General features: G+C 36.2%; 1 protein-coding gene and 1 pseudogene across 2 annotated transcripts in view; one reads left to right on the top strand and one right to left on the bottom strand.

Annotated features, from left to right (window-relative positions):
• TAF4B (TATA-box binding protein associated factor 4b) overlaps positions 1 to 18,747 on the bottom strand; it is a 125,840-nt gene that overhangs the window by 29,128 nt on the left and 77,965 nt on the right. For both annotated transcript variants that reach the window (XM_058692461.1, XM_058692462.1), the window contains one exon: positions 4,116 to 4,226. In XM_058692461.1, the coding sequence (XP_058548444.1) occupies positions 4,116 to 4,226 (111 nt within the window). The remainder of the gene's footprint in view (positions 1 to 4,115; positions 4,227 to 18,747) is intronic.
• LOC131490254 (small ribosomal subunit protein eS1-like) lies at positions 13,235 to 14,091 on the top strand (annotated as a pseudogene).

Below are 18,747 nucleotides of genomic sequence, written 5' to 3' on the forward strand. Positions count from 1 at the left end.
AAAACATTACAGGCTGGTATTATACCCATTTTCCAAATGGGGAAAATTGAGGTACTGTGTTTAAAGGAGGTGTCAAAAATTATAAAACTTAACAGTAAAGAACAAAACCCAGATTTGTCTGTGTTCAAAGCAAGTGTACTCACCCCATGTGCTATAATATAGGATTTATTGTATAATACTAATAGAAAGGAAGGATAGGAATTTAGATATCTTTATAGCTCTTTCTCAAAGGAGGTGTAAATAACTCTGGATGGGGAAAAAAACTATAAATAACTATTCTTGCAACAAAGAAACAAGTATGCTAAGTCATATATATAGGAATATGCTTCATGATGAAATAGCATGCCCCAGTTTTAATAAAATATTTACACACATTCATATACAAAGAGACCAAAAATAAAGGGCAGTGGGTCATCCTGTGGTAGAGAAATAATAAAAACATAAAAACTCTCCACTGGGCTAGTTTTACCATATTTTTATTTTTTAATTTTTTTAATGTTTATTTTTGAGAGAGAAAAGAGTGAGGGAGGAACAGAGAGAGAGAGACAGAGAGACAGAGAGAGAGAGACAGAGAGAGACACAGAATCTGAAGCAGGGTCCAGGCTCTGAGCTGTCAGCACAGACACCAATGTGGGGCTCAAACTCATAAACCATGTGATCATGACCATGAGATCATTGGTTTCATGCTTAACCAACTGAGCCACCCAGGCATCCCTACCATATTTTTTCAATACATTAAGATGTGCAACCTTGAGGACATTATGCCAAGTGAAATAAACCAGTAACAAAAATACAAATACTATATGATCCCACTTACATGAGGTATTTAAGTAGTCAAGTTCACAGAATCAAAGTGGAATGGCAGTTATTAGGGGCTGTGGGGAAAATGGGGAGTTCTTAATGGGCATAGAGTTTCAGTTTTACAAAACAAAAGAGTTCTGTAGATATGTTGCACAACAAATTGAATACACTTAACGCTATTGAACTGTGTAACTTTAAAATGGTTAGGATGGGGAAAAATAAAGATTTTGTAGTAATACATAAATAGATATATATCAATAGAATTAAAAATTAAAATTTTATTTCCTCAATCAGTAGCCACAGTTCAACTGCTCAACAGCTGTATGTAGCCATTCAAGACAGCATGGATACAACATTTTCTCACAAAAATTTCTATTAGATAGCACTGGATCACAGTATACAGAAACAGACCCAAATTCATATGGGAATTTGTATTCAATACTGAATCTGTGTGATAAAGGTAGCACTTCAAATCAGTGGGGAAAGAATTATTGAGTAAATAGTATTGGGATGATTTGTGAGCCTGGGGGAGAACAAAAAAGAAGGGAATAAAGATAAAGCCATATCTTAACTCCTACTCAAAAGAAATTCTGGATGAATCAAAGATTTGTACTTAAAAAGTGAAATGATAAATGTATTAACACATAATTCTAATTAAGAAAGGCCTTCCCAAATAGAATGGAAAGTCAGAGCACAAACACTCAGAAGCTCTTCTTTTAAGGAAAATAAAATACTTTACAAGAAAACCTAGACAACTGGAAAGGGGGGTGGAGGGGTGTGGTGTGTTCCATTTTCTTAATCAATTGAAAAACGTAACTCACTTGCAAAAAGTAAACTGAAAGTACCAATATACATAGGAAAAAACTGCTCAATTTTACTTGCAATTTAAATACTCCATTAAAAATTACATTTTCAACCATCTAAGGGCAAAGATAATCTCAGTGTTAATGTTAAATAGGAACTAATGGATTTAAAAACTGATACAACTTATTCAGAGGGTCATTTTTAAATATGTAACAAAAATCAAAAGCAACAAACAATATTTATGGATAAAATGATACTGAGTCTAGAACTGACTAAAATAACCTGAGGAAGGGGCACCTGGGTAGCTCCATAGGTTAAATGTCTGACTCTTGATTTCAGTTCAAGTCATGATCTCATGGTTCATGAGTTTGAGCCCCATGTCAGGCTCTATGTTAACAGTGAGGAGCCTGCTTGGGATTCTCTCTCTCTCTCTCTCTCTCTCTCTCTCTCTCTCGCTCTCGCTCTCACTCTCGCTCTCTGCCCTTCCCTCCCATCCTCCATACATGTTCACTCTCAAAATAAATAAACAAACTTAAAAAAAAAATAACCTGAGGTATAAAAAACCAGAGAAAGTTGGTACAGATTTAAATAAGACTGGGTATACATTGATAGTAGGTGTACCAGAGTGGTGAGTATATGGGGGGGATTCATTATACTATTTTTTGTGTGTTTGAATTTTTCCAAGAAGTTTTTCATGTTATGCATATCCTTTATTTATTTTTTTTTTAAATTTTTTTTCAACATTTTTTATTTATTTTTGGGACAGAGAGAGACAGAGCATGAACGGGGGAGGGGCAGAGACAGAGGGAGACACAGAAGCGGAAACAGGCTCCAGGCTCTGAGCCATCAGCCCAGAGCCTGACGCGGGGCTCGAACTCACGGACCGCGAGATCGTGACCTGGCTGAAGTCGGACGCTTAACCGACTGCGCCACCCAGGCGCCCCTATGCATATCCTTTAAACCAGGAATTCCATTGTTAGGAATTTAGCCTACAGTTACATTATACAATGTAAGTTCAAGAACGTTCTGGAAGAAAACTAAATTTCCATTACAGAATGGGTTGAGTAAATTATGTTTATCTACACATTGTAATGTCCTATACCTTTAAAAAGTATGGAGGTCAATTACGTGACGGAGATTACAGAAAAGGGGAAAAAACATCAAGGGCAGAACAATAGGCATAGTCTGATCACAATTAAGTAAAAACAAAATCAAGCACGTGGATCTGTGAACACCCATAAGATACATGTGCATATTCATAAATTTTTAGAAGGCTATGTCAAAAATCTTAATAATGGTTTCGTCTGGTTGGGCAGGAGACGGGGAACTAGAAATCTGTGAGGAGGGACACTTATTTTTCAAACATTTTTTATACTGTGATTTTTTGGGGGACTTGTGAACATATTGCATTCATTACATTTATAATGAAAAACAACTAGATTTTTTAAATCCTTCCTCTACTGAGATGATTGTCATTTATTTAGGAACTGTCAATGTTCAGGGTATATGTTAGGGAGGAGCTGGTCTCAAAGCATATTTAAATTTTACAGAGCAAAACAGATGAGCCATGGCTCTCCTATTGCTGACCCTACCTCAGTGGTACCTGTATCTCACCCTGATGATCGATCCACAAATCTAACATTACATCAAATAATTGTTCTAGAGATGTAGGTCAGCTCCTTTCTTGGTGCTAATCAAACAATTAACAATTTTTATTGAGTATGTAAGTTCTGTGGAGGAATACAAATGAATAGGATTATATCTGCTCAAAAAGTTTAAAATCTTACAAAGAAAAAATATGCGTCATATAAGGAACAGAGAAGAATCTGCCATGCAAACACATTATGTACTGAGACAAGAAGTCAATGAAGGAATGCGTAGTTGGGGTTCATGGAAGAAAAAAGATGGCAGATTTGATCTTAAGATATGAACTGGGGGCATCTGGGTGGCTCAGTTGGTTGAACATCTGACTTCGGCTCAGGTCGTGATCTCATAGTTCATGAGTTGGAGCCCCACATCTGGATCTCTGCTGTCATTGCAGAGCCTGCTGCAGATCCTCTGTCTCCCTCTCTCTCTGCCCCTTCCCCACTCATGCGGGGTCGGTCTTTCTCTCTCTCAAAAATAAATAAATATTTTTTTAAAAAACTTAAGAAAAAAAGATATGAACTCGATTTAGATATACAGTAGGAAGAGGATTATCTAAGACCAGTGGAAAGAATGCACAGAAATAAAAAACTGAGATAATGTGACTCATTATGAGTAGAGATGGGGGTGGGTGGAGGGAAAAGGAAGAAGTATAAAATAAGTAATCAAGAGAAGTAAAGTTCAAGGTGATATATATCCTAAAAAAACAGGCAAAGTTAATATTTTATAAAATAGGCAAAGGAGAGTTTTAACAAGGATTTGGCAGCACCGGCATGCAAGGTAGGATAAACTATGTACATGTCTTTGCTTCCTTTTGGCTTGCTTTCTTGACATGAAAAATAAAATAACAAACATTACTTCAATACCTCACTTCCAGACCCAGATTCTAGTGGTCTCTTCTTTCTTGGTCCAATAGCCGCAAGAGCTGTGAGGTTAGCATCTCTATGCTGTATCTGCGCAAGCTCCAACTGTTGTAACTAGAAGATGGAACAACAACAACAAAAAAGTCAATGTTTTCAGAGTCATGCTCAGAAGGAGGAAGAAACTGATCATTAAGCCTATTTCTGTGTTCTTTCCCAAATAAGTTACAGTATAAAATAAATTATAAATTCCCCTAACAGTCAAGAGCACATCATTTCCTAATACCTTTACTCCAACAAACTCTTTAGTCCTGAATCTCTAAACAATAAGAGGCAGAATTGAGGTAAGGAAGAAGTATAGAAGAAAAGCCAGGAAAAAAAAGGGCATCTAGTGCTTAATCTATCCTTAGTTTAATCGCAGGTAAGAAATACCTGAAGAATAAATTGAACAGTAAATTGGAGAGAAACTGGCCACACTATAGTCAACTTTTTCAAAATAAAAGTTACTTGAAAATAAAGACAGTTTTTGTAAATTATAGGAAAGAGTTCTATGCTGTATGGTTTACAAACTACTTCCTTGAAAATTTACTCTTACAACCACATTAAAAAGTATAATATTAATTATAATAGGATAGAAAGTTATACATATATGTACCATGTACCATCTTTTTTTTCTTTTACTAAGGAAGACATGCCCTAAGAGCTTAGAAAAACTTCACAAAGGTTACATAAATAAATAAATAAGTGGTAGAAACAGAACTCAGAGCCAAGTGTTCTTATTACAAGCCCTTTCTATAGATCACACTTTCACATGGATTTACTCTATATTTATCTTCATGCTAAAAACTGAAAGTACTATTTTGCTGTAGAGTTTTTATCATAATTAACCCAGAGTATCCACATCTACAAGATATAATTTACTATGTGGGTACTCATGAAAGGTGCTCATGAAAGATGCCCCATTAAAAGACAGACAAATAAGACATTAGAACTGTAAAATAAATACATGAAACCATAGTATCATTTCACAAGGGCAGGTGAGTGTCAAATGGTATTTCAGAAAGAAAAGAAAAGAAAAGAAAAGAAAAGAAAAGAAAAGAAAAGAAAAGAAAAGAAAAGAAAAGAAAAGAAAACGAAAGGAAAGAGAAAAAGAGAAAGAGAAAGAGAAAGAGAAAGGAAAGGAAAGAAAAAGAAAAGAAAAGAAAAGAAAAAAAAGAAAAGAGGAAAGAAAAGAAAAGAAAAGAAAAGATAACCAAGTCAAAAGAAAACATCACTATGAGGTCCTTAAGCTCCTCCAGAAGAGGAAGAACATTCAGTTACCATCAAAATCTTATTACTATGGAGAGAAATGAATAAAGAACCTGCCACTGGTTGCTAAACAAATATTCAAACAATATCAGGCTCTAAGATAGCCAATTGAAAGTAATCTGTTGAGGAACCCTATACACACACATTGAACATTCTTTAAAAAGAACATTGACCAGGGTACCTGGGTGGCTCAGTCAGTTAAGCTTTAGACTTCAGCTCATGATCTCACAGTTTGTGAGTTTGAGCTCAGCATTGGGCTCTATGCTAACAGCTCAGAGCATGGACCCTGCTTCAGATTCTGTTTCCTTCTCTCTCTGCCCTTTCCTGGCTTGTGCTCTGTCTCTCTCAAAAATAAACATCAAAAATAATTTTTTTAAAAAGAGAATTGACCAAATTTTGAACATATTAAAAAAAGAGCAGGATGAAAATAGTAAAGTTTGTGGTGAAATAGGCAGTCTCAAGGAGATACAAAGTAAAGACCACTTCAGGATATTTCATAGTATTAGAGGAAAGACCAAAAATAATCCCTAGGTAACTGAGTCTTTAGTAAAGCAGAAAACATAACTAAAAAAAAAAAAAAAAAAAAAATTAACTAAGAACCATTCTCCATTTGCTTTTCACAAATTACAGGGAAGAAAACTCTCTTTTAAACTATAGTTTTACACACACACTATATATATATATATATATATATATATATATATATATATATATATAGTTAAAAAACTGTTTTCAGGGGTTGTAAACTGTCCTTTGTTGATGCTGGCCTTTTAAAAAGAATAGATAGTTTCAGAGTCTGATGCTGTTATAATCTAGAACTTCTAGGTGACAAAATGCGATTTTAATTAATCTACCCTGCAGCACAAATCAAACAATCAGCTATATTTTTTAAGTCTTTCCCTGGAGAAAATTAACATCTGCAAGATAGTCACAACAAATAAAAAGTTTTTAAATTGACCTCTGTCATCAAAATTCCCTACCTATGTAGTAAAACATTTTCTCCCACTCTGCAAAGTATACTTTGGTTTTCTGAAATCTCACATGTCTTAAGACAGAACACCCAAAACAGGTCCATTAAAAAAAAAAAAAAAAGAACCTGACAAATTAGACTTCATACAAATTAGAAACATTCTTGCACTACAAAAGACATGGTTAAGAGAACAAAAAAACCACACTATTTATATTTAATTTCTCTATTTTTCTTTTTGTTGCCTTATTGTCTGGGCAATATAACACTGAGTAATAGTGATGAAAACAGACATCCTTGCCTTTTTCCTAAATCTCTGGAAGAAAGCATTCAGTCATTTCATCATTAAGAATAATGTTAATAGTAGGGTTTCAATAGTTGCTCTTTATCAGGTTAAGGAAGTCCTCTTCATACCTAGATTTTTGAGAGTTATTCTTATTAATACATATTGAAATCCATCTAATGTATTTCTGCATTGATATGATCTTTCTTAGATTGTTAATATGGTAGATTACATTCACTGATTTTTTAAATCACAGCTTTGCATTCCTGGGGGGGTAAACTCCACTTGGTCATGATATATTATGTTTATACATTGCTACATTTGATTTGCTAATATTTTGTTGAAGATGTTTACATCTATGTTCACAAAGGATACTGAAGTGTTTTCCTATTTTGTAATGTTTTTCTGGTTAGTTATCAGGATAATACTGGTCTCATAAAATGAACTGGAAGAGTTCCTAACTCTTGTTTCCTGAAAGAAATTGTGGAGACACGGTATTAATTCTTCTATAAATTTTTGGGAGAATTTACTAATAAGTAAAATGATCTATGCCTGGAGATTTCTTCATTGAAAGGTTTTAACTATAAATTAACTTTAATAATTACAAAACTACTGAGGTTAGCTACCTCACTTGGCTAAGTTTTGTAGATGGTGCTTTTGATTTTTTAATTTTTTTTTCAACGTTTTTAATTTATTTTTGGGACAGAGAGAGACAGAGCATGAACAGGGGAGGGGCAGAGACAGAGGGAGACACAGAAGCGGAAACAGGCTCCAGGCTCTGAGCCATCAGTCCAGAGCCTGACGCGGGGCTTGAACTCACGGACCGCGAGATCGTGACCTGGCTGAAGTCGGGCGCTTAACCGACTGCGCCACCCAGGCGCCCCTGATAGATGGTGCTTTTGAAAAAACTGGTCATTTCATCTAAGTTGTTGAACTACTTGCATGGAGTTCTTTTGTATTCCCTTACCCTGCAGGGTCTGTAGTGATTTCCACCTCTTTTTTCCTGATATTGGTGATTTGCATCTTTTTTCTTTCTCAGTCTAATTAGAGATTTGTCAATTTTATGATAAAAGAACTAGCTTTTGGTTTTACTGTCTCTATTTTTTCCTTTTGTTCTCAAAGTCATTGATTTCTGCTTTTATCTTTATTATTGACCTTCCTTCTGCTTGCTTTGGATGTATATTGCTCTCCTTTTACCAGTTTCTTAAGATAAAAGCTTAGATTATTAATTTGAGACCTTTCTTCTTCTCTAACATAAGCATTCTTCCTATCCTTTTACTTTTACCTACATCATTACATTTGAAATGAGTCTCTTTGTAAACATATAATTTAGTCATGGTTTTGAAATCCATTCTGACAATCTCTATCTTTTAACTGGTATATTTAGACCATTTACACTTAATAGAACAACTTAGATGTTTTTGGATTTAGGTCTACCATTTTATTATTTCTTTTCTGTTTGTTCCTTCTGTTTTTCATTTCTGTTTCCCTTTTCCTACTTCTTTTGGGTTATCTGAACTTTAAATATTTCACTTTAATTTACCTATTGTTTTAAGTGGTGGCTTTAGAAATTACAGTATACTTACTTAAAATTTCAGTCTACTTAGCGGGGTGCCTGGGTGGCTCAGTCGGTTAAGCGTCCAACTTTAGCTCAGGTCATGATCTCACGGCTCGTGAGTTCGAGCCCCGCATCGGGCTCTGTGCTGACAGCTCAGAGCCTGGAGTCTGTTTCAGATTCTGTGTCTCCCTCTCTCTCTCTGACCCTCCCCCGTTCATGCTCTGTCTCTCTCTGTCTCAAAAGTAAATAAACGTTTAAAAAAAAAATTAAAATTTCAGTCTTAGAGGGGCGCCTGGGTGGCGCAGTCGGTTAAGCGTCCGACTTCAGCCAGGTCACGATCTCGCGGTCCGTGAGTTCGAGCCCCGCGTCAGGCTCTGGGCTGATGGCTCGGAGCCTGGAGCCGGTTTCCGATTCTGTGTCTCCCTCTCTCTCTGCCCCTCCCCCGTTCATGCTCTGTCTCTCTCTGTCCCAAAAATAAATAAAAAACGTTGAAAAAAAAAAATTTAAAAAAAAAAAAAAAAAAATTTCAGTCTTAGAATCCATAATTTACCAATTCAAGTGGAATACAGATACCTTATATCCTTTTACTCCCCACACTCTGTTATAATTTTCTTATTTTTACATATGTATACACTGAAAATCCCTGACAATGTTAGAATTTTTATTTTTAATATTTTAAAAAGCTTAAAGGCAGACTATATACCATTTCTGTTGCTTTTTCTTAATTCCTAATGTTTAAAATTTTCCTTTGGTATCATTTTCACTTCATTCTGAAGAACTTCAATTTCCTTAAGCATTTTTTTTGAGTAGGTCTACTGGCAAAAGATTCTATTCTTGTTCCTGCACTGTCTTTATTTCACCTTTATTACTGCAGGGTATTTTCACAGGATATAGCATTCTGGGTTGGTTGACAGTTTTTTTCTTACAGCACTTTAAAAATATTTTGCTACTTTCTTTTGGTTTCCATGGTTTCTGATAAGAAATCTACAATCACTTGAATTGCTGTCCCTTATTAGACAAGTGTACACCTCTCTAGCTAGTTTCAAGAATTTTTTCTCTGTCTTTAGTTTTCTTAGATGCAACTGAATCTGACTTTCTCTGTGATTAACCTGTTTGGGGGTTCACAGACCTTCTGGAATCTTTAGGTTTATGTCTTTCTAAATTTGGGAGGTTGTTAGCCATTATTTTTCCAAACATATTTTTAGCATCTTACTCTTTCTCTTCTGGGACTTCAATAACATTAATGCCAGACCTTTGGTCATTGTCCCACAGGTCTCTGTGGCTCTGTTTTTCTGGTTTTTGTTTTTGATCGGTTTTCTCCTTAGTTTTTGGATTAGATAAATTCTACTTGTCCATCTTCAAGTTCACTCTTTACTCTTTTGTCTCTTTTCAACTATCCAGCCAAGTGTTTTATTTTAATTATTATTATCTTCAGTTCTAAAATTTCCATTTAAAAAATAAATAAATAAAATTTCTATTTTAGAAATTTATTCCTGATTCTTCAAGTCAAGTAATTTTGAATAGTACCCTGAACATTTTAAATATTATAAGACTCTGGGTCTTCTTTAAATCCTTTGGAATATGACATTTTAATTTTAGTATGCAGAACAGGTCAGTTAGATTTAGGCCACAAGTTCCGATGTATCTTCTGTTAGCTCAAGCTCCAATACGAGTTCAGTTTTCAAAGCCTTTGTAGTGCTCACTGGATATGTCCCAAATGCGGACCACTTGGTGGTCAGTCTGGGACCTAGCATTGCTCTGTTAGTTCCACTTCTTTTTTTTTTTTTTTTTAATGTTTATTTATTTTTGAGACACAGAGCACTAGCAAGGGAGGGGCAGAGAGAGACACACACACAGAATCCAAAGAAGGCTCCAGGCTCTGAGTTGTCAGCACAGAACCCAATGTGGGGCTTGAACTCATGAACTGTGAGATCATGACCTGAACTGTCAGACCATGAACTAAGGTCAGATGCTTAGCCGACTGAGCTACTAAATCTCCCCTGTTAGTTCCATTCTTAAAGTCTTTATGTATGCTGATTAGAATCAGATTCACATATGACAAATGTGTCGCTCAAGAGTGGGCCTAGGAGTCTAAAATAATAATACAGGCTTGCTTTCCTGAGCTCTTCCCATTTCACAATCTTCCCAGTAATTTCTGGTTCCCTAGTCTCCTCTTTCTGTCCTCTGGCCAGAAAGCTGGGGGCTTTAATTACTCTGCTTTGCCATACATATCTGTGACTGTCCATGTCAACAGTAAGCAGCACGAAGAATGGGGGTGGGGAGGTGCAGGAGGGATGGCAATCTCACTGCTGGATTCGTGGTATTTTGAAGTCTCACCTTTTCCCCCAATTTGCCTACTATTTTCAAAACCGTCATAGCTTCTCCATGCATTCTGTTCAGGTTTTATAGCTGTATTCAGTGGGAGAGACAGTCGGAAGTGTTTTTACTTCACCAACTGAAACCTTTAAAGGCTGGTTTAACCAGAATTCTGACAACAGGTTTCTGTTAAATTATATTCCTACTAAGCTTTGTTTCATAAAACTTAAAGCCTGCTTGCTTACTTACACCAGCAACACACACTTTGGTCCAAAAAGATCTAACAGGCTTGGCAAGTTCTCTTTTAAGAGTACCCTTACTCCTTCCTATGGCTAATGAAAAAGGAAGAAGCCTTCATTTCCCTTATCACAGTCTTCTCTGATAATAAGCATAGGTCCCCTAAAATCCAAGTCCGTGCCCTAGAGAGCAATAGAGCAATGGTGGTTGAAGATTATTTTATTCCTGATGTTTAGTATCTGTCTCTGTTCATTTTTAAGTACAACTATGATAATAGTCACTTTAATCAAGTCCAAAACACATTAACAGATTACCTTAAAGATCACACAAACTCTCAGATGTAAAGTTCAACAGAGGTACTTCTTGATGCTAAGCACATAATTTTGAAAGACAAAAGATTTTTTAAAAAATTAATGAAAAAGGAAAGCAAAACTGAAGCAGAATTAGAGGAGATGCATAAAGAATGAATAAATCAAGTATTATATAGTCAAGTCCCTCCACGGACACAAGGACATTATTAACAGGAAGGACTAAATTATTTAGATAATTATGACACTGACACTATAGAAAATTCAAAACTGTGTTTCTTTTTCATGCTTAAGGCAGGCAAGATATTAAAAAAAAAAAAAAAAAAGGCAGGTGCTGAAAGTACAAGAGACAACAGCAGAGCTGTCCTTCAAAACAAATGATCCAGAAATATGAAGTGCTATCATCCTCAGTCTGATTTTGCTATGAACTTTTAGAAAGTGATAATAAGGTATAAAGGACAGAGTTGAGAGATGAGTTAATGTCTCCCCCAGAGCTTATGTATGCTGTCCAAACAACATACATTAGTAGCAATGAAAATAGCTATTGCCACTAAATAGGAATATTTGAAAGAATCTGAAAAAATAAGAGAAATAAAGTACGCTACCTAGTTTTGAATTCTGCAAAGAATTACGAATAGTGTGTTGCTTAGATTTCACAGTTAACGCTATGTGTACGTAGAAATAATAAAACCCTACCACCAATAGATGTTTTTAAACAGTAAACATTTAGGTAGAATTTTAGATATGCTTTATAAAAATTAATTGGCCAAACTCTAAAATTCTCAACAATGCTAATAATCACTTCTAAATTACTGCAACTTACTGGGGAAAACAAGGTTAAATCCTAAAATATTATACTACAAAAGAAGCAAACAATAATACCACACTAAACACCATTAACAAATGAATTCTAAACCAACAGAACCAACAAAGCAAGTTAAAAAACAGTAACTACCTCCCCCCATCTCACCTAAAATTCAGGGATACAACAATAGAAACATAGCATCGCTTTCAACCCTTAAAAGACAAGTATTAGGCAGGCAATCCACCAAACCTAACAATACATGGTCTGAGTATTTTTTTTTCTCCCAACCACTAATGCTAGTTCTTATGATGTCAAGCTACTGTCCAGAACACCTGAGATACTTGGGATCTGGAATGTAGAGTCCAATGCCTTGTTAGTCTGCCCTTCTAATCCATCTCTACATTTCAGTAAATAGCACATTCTCTGATCTCAATTAGACACTTTCTTCCTTAGACTTAAACACAATACTTGATTTCTATATTGTTTAAAACAAATATAATTTGTATTAGATTACAGAACCCTCCCCCTCCATGTCTTCCTCTTACATTCTTTTTTTTTCAACCTTCTTTCCAGTCTTCTTGAAAGAAAAAAAACAAAGGAAAAAAAATTACATATCCATGGGTCAGTATCGAGCTTATTTAAGAGCTTGATGGCATCTATCTTAAATGTTTCTATGGCTAATGTTTTTAAGTAACTATTTTTCCTTTTACACCTCACCTTTCCCCTAAATTATGACAGCTATGTTACATAAGCAGAACATGTGCTGTTATATTCACTTTATTTTGTTATTATTTTTTAAAATTTATTTTGAGGAGGGGGGGAGCAGCATGCAAGCTGGGGAGGGGCAGGGAGACAGAGAATCCCAAGCAGGCTCCACACTGTCAGAGCAGAGCCCAATGCAGGACCCAAACCCACAACCCATGAGATCATGACTTGAGCAGAAATCAAGAGTCAGACATTTAACAGACTGAGCCATCCAGGCACCCCTCTGTTCATTTTAAATAGGGTCTGAACGACAAGGGTTTTAATGCATGGGTCTACTTATATATGATTTTTTGGGATACAGTGCAGTACTAGAAATGTATTTTCTCTTAAGATTTTTTTAATATTTTTTCTCTAGCTTATCTTAGAATAAGAATATAGTATATAATATATAGAACAGACAAAAATGTTTTAATCAACTGTTTATTTTACCAGTAAGGTTTTCTACCAACAGAAGGTTATTAGTAGATATATTTGAGGAGAATCAAAAGTTATACATAGATTTTTGACTGCACAGGGGGATAGTGACCTTAACCCCTGTGTTGTTCAAGGATCAACTATAAGAGGAAACTGGGGCCCTTTTGGCTCCCTGAGCAGTGCCACATGGTGGTCAGCAAGAACAAGCACCTTACGAAAGGTGGCAAAAAGGGAGCCAAGAAGAAAGTGGTTGATCCATTTTCAAAGAAAGATTGGTATGATGTAAAACCACCAGCAATGTTTAATATAAGAAATATTGGGAAAACACTAGTCACAAGAACTCAAGGAACCAAAATCACATCTGATGGCCTCAAGGGTCCTGTGTTTGAAGTAAGCCTTGCTGATCTGGAGAATGATGAAGTTGCATGTGGGAAATTGAAGCTAATTACTGAAGATGTTCAGGGCAAAACCTGACTAATTTCCATGGCATGGATCTTACCTGGGACAAAATGTGCTCCATGGTCAAAAAATGGCAGACCATGATTGAAACCCATGTTGATGTCAAGACTACCGATGGGTAATTTCTTCGCTTCTTTTGCGTCGGTTTTACTAAAAAACGCCACAATTGGATTTGGAAGACCTCTTATGCTCAGCACCAATAGGTCTGCCAAATTAGGAAAAAGATAATGGAAATCATGACCCGAGAGGTGCAGACAAATTAGTTGAAAGAAGTGGTCAATAAACTGATTCCAGACAGCATTGGAAAAGACACAGAGAAGGCTTGTCAGTCTATTTATCCACTCCATGATGTCTTTGTTGGAAAAGTAAAAATGCTCAAGAAGCCCAAGTCTGAATTGGGAAAGCTCATGGAGCTTCATGGTGAAGGCAGTAGTTCTGGAAAAGCTACTGGGGATGACACCGGTGCTAAAGTTGAACGAGCTGATGGATATGAGCCATCAGTCCAAGAATCTGTTTAAAATTCAGACATTTAATGGTGACAAATAAAAAATCTTACTTGTGATGTTTGAAAAAAAGAAAAAAGGAAACTGGGTTAAGTTCAAGAAGTAAAGTAACTTCCCCAAAGTGAGATGTAGTCAATGGCAGGTTGAATCTAGAATTGAAGACTCTTGACTTCTAGTTCAATGCTATTTCTCTTATAATACATACCTCTTCTACCAAAAGGGTAGAATGTCCCTCAGGCCACATAGATCCTATACTTCCAAATTAATGCATGTAACCTTCTGATGAAGCTCTAAATAAAATACTATCTTTCCTATGTAAGGTACACCAATCAAGAGATACAACCAATATACATCTCTTGAGAAAATATCCATTTCTCAGCTCCCAGAAGAGAATTTACTGAATGGTAACTGAACAATGCCAGTTCAAGATGCCAACTCTTAGATTCCCAAACCACAGTATTTTGTTTGACCTTCTATGACCATTTAGTCAACAGGAAAATAAAAGTGGTGGATTTTAAAGGTCCTCTCCCTTCTCCTCCTAGACCAATGGTTCTAAGTGTGATTTCCAGAGGAGCAGCAGCAATAGCGAATTACCTGGAAATCTGTTAGAAATGTAAACTCTCAAGCCTCACCCAGACCTACTGCATCATAAACTAGGAAGGGGGCAGGGGCGGGGGGGGGGGGGGGGGAGGGCAGCAATCTGTATTTTAACAAACCCTCCAGATAATACTCATGTCCACCAAAGTTTGAGAACCTCTGTCCTAGACTATCAATGCTTTGAAATGTCTGCATCTGTTTCTCTACGTACACAAGCTTTTTACAACTTGTCATTTTACAAATGTCTTCTCCATACTAAATTAACTGGATTGCTAAAATAGATTCTTAATGACCAAAAAAAATGTATATGTATACACACACACACACACACACACACACACACACACACACACACACATATATTTAAAATGACAAGTTTCATTTTGTCCTGTCTAGTGTTCCATGAGTTTTCACTCATGCAGAACTAGCATAAGTTTAAATACAAATTGCTATAATTTAACAGCCTTAACTATCACATTTCACGGACGCCGTATCTTTAAATTTTTCATCTAAGGGGCTTCCTGGGTGGCTCAATTGATTAAGTGTCTGACCCTTGGTTTTGACTCAGGTCATGATCTCAGTTTGTGGGATCAAGCCCCGTATCGGGCTCTGTGCTGACAGCACAGAGCCTGCTTGGGATTCTCGCTCTGTCCTTTTTCTGCTCAAGTGCAGGCACTTTCTTGCAATAAATAAACATAGAAAAAATTAAAAAAACAAAAATCTTTTGTCTTTTTCATACCAAAATAACAGTTTCTACTGGTTGCCCTGTGGCTAAGTGCCAGCAGGTACAGGTCTTGCATTCCTTTTTCTTTCCTCTATTGTCTGGTAACAAATGAAAGTGGGAATGCTAGGAGTTGTTAAAAGAAAGTAAATGAATTCTTTGTCTCATTCTGCACAGATGTGCTGAATTCACATTTCCCAAAGGAGAAAGAGGATATATTCAAAAGGAAAGAAGGGTCACAGTATATATAACAAATGTTTAAGGAATCAGGATGTATGAACTCCAAGGTCAGGTGGCTTGCTCCTCAGAATTCTGGATGATGTGGTAAGAACGGAAAACATCGAAGGCTAGATGATAATCTAGGATACACAGCACGTATTTTTTTAACGTTTATTTATTTTTGAGACAGAGAGAGACAGAGCATGAACAGGGGAGGGTCAGAGAGAGAGGGAGACACAGAATCTGAAACAGGCTCCAGGCTCTGAGCTGTCAGCACAGAGCCCGACGCGGGGCTCGAACTCACGGACCGCGAGATCATGACCTGAGCCGAAGTCGGACGCTCAACCGACTGAGCCACCCAGGCGCCCCAAAAGTATTGATATTTAAAATATAAAGTTACAATAGAGTGCTTACACTCTAAAATATTGTTGCTTTTTTCCTCAGGCAAAAATAGAAAAAGGGAGGAGGAGGGGGCAGGAAACAGCCCCAAAGTTGAGACTAAGATGTCTGAATTACAAGGATATCCATAGACATTTCAGCCAGACAACAATAAGGTTTTCAAACAGACAGATAACCTGTCAGGTCAATAAGAACAGTATGCAGAAGGAGCCACTTCAATGGACTGAGACTAGACTGGAGGCAAATCCCAAGGGCAGCCTATTTTTTTTAAGCTCCAAATAAGAATGTCAAAATTGGAAGTCGACGGGAAGGATGAAAAAAAATTATCAGACACGTTTATAAAAACCTGCCTGATTTAACACAGTTTGTCCTTATACCCAGAATGCAAAAAAGAAATGAACAGACTCAAAAAGGGTATTAATAGAGAAGAAAACACCCAGGAGAAATGATCAAGATCAAAACTCTATCCTAAACGGTTGAAACCACCATAGATTATAAAATTATGTATGAAGGGGATTCAAGTTATTTAATATTTACGTGAGAAACATTGCTGAAACATTTCTCAGGATCAACAAAGCCTACAACTTCTCTAAATAGTTATCTGGAGTTCTGCTTTCATAAGGTATTCTCCTTAATCTACTTCCTATGACTAGGTTGGTAGGTAGCTAGTTACCTGGAAAAAGAAAGCAAACAAATTTTAAATTGAGCAACTGAAAGGAATCCATGCTAATTTTCACAGTTGAACAAAGAAGACTTCCCAGACAGACCAAATACCAAAAAATCACAAATGAAAGCTTTATAGTTTATACCAGTGTGATAACAATTAGCACATCCCAAGTGATAACCTTACAAATTACCACACAAGAGAACAGTTCAACTATATTAAGATAGAGTCAATGACTTTTGCAACGAAACACAATATGGTATCCCTGTGAGTTTGATTCTAAATTAGAGGCCCTTAGAATACTAAAGTTATTAAAAGCTCTAGGGGGCAAAGGAAATGTCACAAAAATGACAATATTGCAGTTTCATCAAACATTTGCAACTAATACAAAGTGGCTCTGTTCTTGGAATGAGGCCAGTGTATTTGATTTTTTTTTTTTTTTAATTGAAAGATTTAGGATAGTATGCAACTAGGAAACTTTAAAAATATTTTGGAAAGAAATTATACAGTCCTTTAAATCTTGCTAGGAAAAAAAATAAATGGAGGTGCAAAAAGAGGGGAAAAAACAGGTTTGCTACCACCTGCTCTCATAAGAGAGGTACTTTTTTTTTCTTTTTTTTTTGCATATTTACTTTTACAATTTTCTTTGAAAAATACTGTCCACCTATTCATCCCTCAGGGAACAATTAAACACAATATTAAAAGAAAAACCAACCAAACAAAACCATCCCATACAAACCTGAAGGAAAAATTAATCAATCCAGATGTTAATGAAGGTTTTTGAAAAAGGAAAAGATGGGATAAGATTTTTAAAGATAAAAGGGCAAGCTTTCTGATATGTGTTTTCCCAAAAGGGGGTGGAATCACAAGAAAGTAAGATAAGCATCTAATCGGTCCTTAATTGAAACAAAGAGGAATGCTTGTGTTTCAGAACAATAGGTTGTCCATTCCCAAATAACCTATGAAGCCAGGCTTGCTTAAAGAGGGTAATGGGTATAGTTCTCATACTAATTTTTTCAGATAACATCTTTAGATAAATTTTCTGCTGAACAGAAATGAGTATTAGAAGTGTTCTGTTGTTGAAATGTGTCTGACTTCAATCCTTTCTAATGTTCTCCCTTTCCAGTTCTCCTCATCTCAATCCAGAAGAAACCTCTCCATCCAGAGTTCACGCATTTTCCTTCTCTATTTTAGTGAAAACATACCACACTGATTGTAAGAATCTTACTAGATTTCCATTTGTTTTGCCTCAGCTCCTACATTAATCCAAACAATAAGGGCCTTGAAAACATTCATAAATAACCTGCTGCTGCTGGCACCTAGGAGCCGAGTGCTGCAATGTTAAGCAACAACAAATTTCATAGTTCAAGAGGCACAGTTAAGGAAAAAGGTTGCTCAGGAAATCACTCTTATTTAGCACAAAGATCCTTAAAAATTGCATGAAATCAGTCAAGTAACTATAGAAACCAATTTCTTCAGCTCCATATCACACGTCTCACACCTCAATTGTCTTTATTATCGTCTGCTGTCAGATCCTTAATCAGAAATGTGAACAGGCTTGATGATTTATTCAGCAGGGAAAAGAATCTGTAGGTCAAGTGAAAAATTTCACACACACCCAAACACACACATCTTCAACCTTAGGTACTTTCATTTCCTTCTGTTCTCAGCAGCTCTGGGGGCAACTCCAGTGAGATCCAATATTAAGGCTCAATTAAAATAAGCTCCAATTAGTGGAGCTTTTTTCTCTGGGGCTAGAAAAGTCAGGAAATGGATATTGGGAAATGTAAAAAGTCAGCTACTGAGAGGAGGCTGCAGACATAAATGAACTTATTTGTTGATTTCTACAGTTGCTATGCAGAGGCCTCTGGGAGTAAAAGCTTAACCAGTCTAAGCTATAAACTAAAACCCCTGCAGCTAAACATGAACTGTGTGAAACAAGGGCTCCATTCCAGAACAGAAAACTGCTGGGCCCAGAAAATTAAAAGCCAGAGGCGTTTTCCATTTAAAACTAAATCCCAGTACCACCTCCCAGCCAAAGAATTATAAGCAGTATCAGATTTACAAAACGAACAATTACCCTGGAAAAATGTAGCCTATTGTACAGTCCCAGAT

This window comes from Neofelis nebulosa, chromosome 11 (genome assembly GCF_028018385.1).
Source record: "Neofelis nebulosa isolate mNeoNeb1 chromosome 11, mNeoNeb1.pri, whole genome shotgun sequence".
In the NCBI taxonomy this organism is placed as follows: domain Eukaryota; kingdom Metazoa; phylum Chordata; class Mammalia; order Carnivora; family Felidae; genus Neofelis; species Neofelis nebulosa.